Source organism: Prosopis cineraria, unplaced genomic scaffold (genome assembly GCF_029017545.1).
Source record: "Prosopis cineraria cultivar Desert tree isolate PC_DT_omini unplaced genomic scaffold, ASM2901754v1 PC7, whole genome shotgun sequence".
NCBI classification, from domain to species: Eukaryota; Viridiplantae; Streptophyta; class Magnoliopsida; order Fabales; family Fabaceae; genus Prosopis; species Prosopis cineraria.
In genome coordinates this window covers 28,835,906-28,841,753 of record NW_026555338.1, presented here as the reverse complement: position 1 = coordinate 28,841,753, position 5,848 = coordinate 28,835,906, and the positions used below count along the sequence as shown (strand labels likewise).

At 37.2% G+C, this 5,848-nt stretch overlaps 1 protein-coding gene across 1 annotated transcript; it reads left to right on the top strand.

The window, feature by feature from the left end:
* The first annotated feature begins 548 nt into the window (after window positions 1–548).
* On the top strand, window positions 549–2,998 carry LOC129315803 (pentatricopeptide repeat-containing protein At1g34160-like). The gene is given in 5 exon segments (XM_054959865.1): window positions 549–868; window positions 1,098–2,388; window positions 2,390–2,493; window positions 2,496–2,675; window positions 2,678–2,998. Coding segments are annotated over 4 exon segments (1,725 nt in total). The 5' UTR covers window positions 549–868; window positions 1,098–1,186; the 3' UTR covers window positions 2,917–2,998.
* The last annotated feature ends 2,850 nt before the right edge of the window (window positions 2,999–5,848 follow it).

Below are 5,848 nucleotides of genomic sequence, written 5' to 3'. Positions count from 1 at the left end.
ATAAGAATAAAATTTTATTAAATTTAAATTGTCTAAATTGGCCAAAATTGGATCCATGAAACCCACTTTACTCGAGAAATACCCTTAAACCCCAAAATTGCACAACTTCTATCTAATGTGTTTTCAATAATTTCATTGTAAATCTAAACTATTCAAATGAAATTTTAACAGTATAAATTAATTTATATTTCTTAAAAAAAATTATGATGTAAAAGTATCAAATATTAAATTAAAATATTTATATTAAACAAATCAAATTGGGGTAGAAATGGCGAAAAATGCAGCATGTCAGCCTCTGAAGAAAAATGCCGTCAAATCGGTTTGATCTTCCCGCTTCAGCAATGTCTGGTCCGACACAGCCCAATCTTGTCTGAACCCAAAAAAACCAGCCTGAACCAAAAGATGACCACACCAGATCGGGTTGGTTATCTGGGTCATACCAGGTTGCAGGTTGCCTCTGTAGGCCAAACGGTCTGGTCTGACCCGGTACTCTCTTTAAAAAAAAATGAAAACATTAAAAGGCTGTCTTGTCCCAATATTGGCCGAACCCCAAATTCATTCATCTGCTGAACTACCGAAGCTCATCTTCTCACACTTCTCGTTTCACTTTCGGCGGCCGACCACCATCATAATCCTCACTTTTCTGTCTCAACTTCGGCCGTCCACTAGCCTTCCTCTCATCTTCTCCATCAATTCGTCCTCTCACTCTCCTTCGCAAGACGATCATGAAAAGCTGTAAAGAGAGCTACAATGAGGAAGAGAGTATGGAATAGTCGAGAGGCAATGATGGGACCTTCATCGTCCAGATCTAGTGATGCTCAGGCTCAGGCATGATTCACAAATGGAAGTCCGTTTGCTTTCGCTACTGGTGAGAAGGCTGCTGTTTTGTTCTTATGCTTTCCTGCCATCGATGTGCATTGTTCTTCTCACCATCGACCTATTCTTCTTCTTCCTCCTCTATTGCTATCCATATTTTGTGGGTCTGTTATTGTGAAAAACGTTAGCTTTTTGGAGTTTCTTTCCCATCCTTTAGAAACATGATGTTGATAATTATTTTGTCTAATTTTTTTTCATTTTTTTGCTTTTTTTCTTGTTAGATTGAATATATATCCCTGAACAGAATGCTTTTCCATCTTCTCCTTTGCCTGTTTATCAATCACAAAAAGGGAAAAAAGAATTTATTCCCATGGAATGGCCTTCCACTTGGACCTCGTTGTTACAGAAATGCTCCTCTCTCTCTCACATCAAGCAACTCCAAGCTCATCTTATCACCACCGTCCAATTCCAATCCCACTCTTCTCGCACCAAGCTCCTTGAGCTTTGCGCCATTTCACCCTTCGGTGACCTTTCTTTTGCCTGCGAAATTTTCCGGCAAATCCAAACACCGTCCACCAATGATTGGAATGCCATTGTTCGAGGCTTAGCGCAGAGCTCACACCCCACACAAGCCATCTCATGGTACCGCACCATGTTGCGGAGGTCCCAAAGGGTGGATGCTCTAACTTGCTCGTTTGTACTGAAGGCGTGCGCTCGTGCTTTGGCTCTCTCTGAAGCCTCACAGCTGCATTCTCAGATTGTGCGTTTAGGAGTCGAAGCTGATGTTTTGTTGCAGACCACCTTGTTAGACGTGTACGCTAAATCGGGTGATCTCGATGGTGCACAAAAGGTGTTTGATGAAATGGGTTTGCGTGATATAGCTTCGTGGAATGCATTGATTTCTGGGTTGGCACAGGGGAATCGGCCCAACGAAGCCATGGCTTTGTTTAACAGAATGAAGGAGCAGGGTTGGAAGCCAAATGAGGTCACTGTTCTCGGTGCACTCTCTGCTTGTTCACAATTGGGTGCTTTGAAACAGGGTGAAAATATTCACGGGTACGTAGTGAATGAGAAGCTAGACATGAATGTAATTGTTTGTAATGCAGTTATTGATATGTATGCAAAATGTGGGTTTGTAGATAAAGCATATTCGGTCTTCAATAACATGAGTTGCAGGAAAAATATTATTACATGGAATACAATGATTATGGCATTAGCAATGAATGGTGATGGACACAAGGCATTGGATCTTTTGGGTCTAATGGCTCAAGATGGAGTGAAGCCAGATGCGGTATCATATCTTTCTGCATTGTGTGCATGCAACCATGCTGGTTTGGTGGAAGAGGGTGTTAACTTGTTTGATTCAATGATGAAGTCTGGGGTTAAACCCAATGTTAAGCATTATGGTAGTGTAGTTGATTTGTTGGGTCGAGCAGGAAGGCTCAAAGAAGCTTGTGACATTATAAACTCTATGCCTATGTTCCCTGATGAAGTACTTTGGCAGACTTTGCTTGGGGCCAGCAAGACATATGGGAACGTCGAAATGGCAGAGATGGCATCAAAGAAGCTGGTGGATGGGATCTAGCAGTTGTGGAGATTTTGTGTTGCTATCAAATATTTATGCAGCTAAAAAGAGATGGGATGATGTAGGGAGGGTGAGGGAAGCCATGAAAAATAAGGAGTAAGGAAGGTGCCAGGATTTAGTTACATGGAAGTAGAAGGTGGGTTACACAAGTTTGTAAATGGTGATCAGAGTCATCCGAATTCCAGGGAGATCTATGCAAAGCTGGATGAGATTAAGTTCAGGATTAAGGCCTATGGATATACAGCTGAGACTGATCTGGTATTGCATGATATAGGGGAGAGGACAAGGAGAATGCTTTGAATTATCACAGTGAGAAGTTGGCAGTGGCATTTGGGTTAATTAGTACAATCGATGGAACCTCAATTCAAGTTATAAAAAACCTTAGAATATGTGTGGACTGTCATGCTGTGATGAAAATTATATCAAAGATTTATAGTAGGGAGATCATTGTGAGAGATAGAGCACGGTTTCACAGATTTAAGCAGGGTCTATGTTCTTGCAAAGATTATTGGTAAAATGCAATTTTGTTTGTAAGCAGTTTCAATGGAGATATTGGAGATAATATTAAGTATTCATTCATTTGAATGTTCAAAGAAATTGGAACAATAATTTTTCTCATAATTGCATCTCGATCTCTGTTTGGCAAGAAGAATAATTGGGATGAAACAAACTGCCGAAGTTTTGTGATCAAAGGTAAATGTTGGGCAATGAAGTTTAGTCAAGTTAATGTCTATGGAGACACTACAAAGAGTTTTTCGCTAATCATCTTCTTGTGCTGCAACTATCAATAACATTAGAGAACTTATGATGAGGGATTGGAATATCATCTTTAATCACATTTTTGAGAAGTTAATAAATGTATGATTTGATGGCTCATTTAGCATTTAGTGATAATTTAAATGTTCAGATTTTTGATAATCTGTCCTCAGGTTGTATGAATATTTGCATGTCGATAAGACTTAGACTTGTCTGTCTGTATGGTTAATCCCGTGGCCTTCTACTTAAAAAAAAAAAGAGTAAATGTTTATGTTGACAATGTTCTTACCTGGCCTTTTCCATAATTTCTTTCAGTAGTATTGATGCTTTGAGTTTCTTTTGTCGACTATGTTACCCTTATCAATGAAAGGAGGGACAAAAACAGACGTAATGCCGTTGCGATTTCACTGTGTGCCACTATGGAGAGCAAAAAATGTTTAATTGATGAATATCAAGAAGCTTCTCCTTGCTATTAGAGATAAATTACTGTATAAGAATTACTAATTACATGTTTAGTATATGAAAAAATGGTCTCTAAAAATGAAAAGAGAAATGCATGCATTTTTCTCATTTCCTTTCTAGAAAGCATTTTTTCTTATACCAAACTTGCTAAATTTTTCGTCACAATGCTAGAATTACCAATTAAAAATTGATCATATGTATAATATCAATAGAAAATCTAACACAAGACACCACACACTACTCAATAGCGTCACAGGTGTCATATATTTAATAATTAGATTTCATTTTAAGAAGTGTTTGTAATGCAACATAATATTAGTGTCATATATAGATAACGAGATTTCATTTGTTATAACACAATGACCTAACATGTTATGGATAAAATATTGAGATTTCTTTTTTTTTTTTTAATAACATAATGACTTGACATGAACGTACGTAGAATGATAAAATTCACCTTGGAAGGTGCTTATGACACAACAATGTGACATAAGCATCATACATAAAATGATAAAATTCTACATTGAAAAGTACCACATCATACATGTAATGATAAGATTTAGTCAAGCTAAGTGAAGATTTGTCTCGAGAAAAGATTGAATTATACTCTTTATTTCTCGAATTCTACAATATAGATATAGATTGTCATCTCCAATTCAACTAAGTTTCTTATAGCATGATTAACTAAACGTCTATACCAAAAGGTGGGAAATTTAGATCTAGCAATAATAGAAGGATGAGAGATGAGATCACATTGAATGATAAATTTAAATAAGGTGTATTGTTCAAAGCCTGTTTTAGTTCATTACAATCGTACTTTGTGCTCCTTGAACTTAATAATATATGGCCCTGTTTAGCACAAAAGATTGGAGAGGTGAGATTGGAATTGAAACTAATCAATATCACCTTTTTATGTTTGGTATGAGATATTAGAACATTTAATACCAATGCCAACCCCATTTATAAAGGATTATCCAATACCAGCAACTCCCATAGTATTGAAAAATCAATTCTAAAATTGATTGTTTTGTAACCAAATTGCCCTTCTCATCCTCCCTCCCTCGTCTCTCTCCCCAACCCTCCGCCCATCACTCATGCGGCCAAGCTTCTTCTACCATGGTCGCCTCCCTTTGTCGGTGCGTCGTCCCCAAAGCAATGACCTTCCCCTTCCGTCCATCTTCCTCCCACTAGTTCAAGTTTCCATTGATGAGTTTGAGTAACTCAACTTCGCCAGATTTATGTTCTCCTTCATCCCACCATCATTGCCAGCGAGGCGCGAGGTCTCCCACCCTTGCAATTCTGAACAATTAGTCACGAGTTCATATCTGTGTATTTTTCATTCCTCCTTTCCTTTTGATATTTTTTGGGTTCAAACATAAAAAAAAGATCTAGTTTGTTAGCAAAACTGGAGACTAGTGTTAAGTTCAAATCTATATAGTTTTCATCTCCATCGCTAAGTCGTTTTGGCTGCCATCTCTGTCGCACTAGTTCGAGTTTGAATCTGCTTGCCTTCACAATTACTCATACCTTTCGCTGAGTATTTTATAATCAATCACACTTGCTCGCACCTTTTAATAGTAAATGCATGAAGATGATGAGCTGCTCATATCTTCTCACATCTAGTTGGAGATTGATGTAGATTCAACTTTAAGACTAAGTTTGAAATAAGGTTGAAGATGAACTATCCAGATTTGAGTTTAGGACTTTTTTTTTTAATGATAAGGGTCATTATAGTCTTTTGATAATTTTCGATTGATTATAAAATAAAATTATTGCAAATATTTCGTCCAAATATTACTCCATACGAAACATACTTTTAAAGTTTTAATTTCAATCCCCACTCTCAATCTCAATTTAATATCAATCCCTTAAAATTCATACCCTCATACCAAACAAGGCCTGTGGGGCACAGAGGTTTCCAAGCAATAATACTGCAGTCCTAATGAACAATTAGAATATTAACAACTACTTTTTCACTCGGAAAGAAAAAAAAAGAATATTAGCAACTACTCTGTTTGTGTGATTTTAACCATGATGTCAATGATAATATAAGAATGTCTGGGTGGTTAGAGATGGATTTCTAGCTTATGCTTCGCATGAAGTTTTAAGTGAATTATATTATTCATTTACTATATATTCTACTCTGTAATGGTCTCGTAGGTGTAAAATTGATTCCTTTTTCTTCAGTTTAGTCAAGCTGGGCCCTAAGAGACTAAGGGCATGTTACAA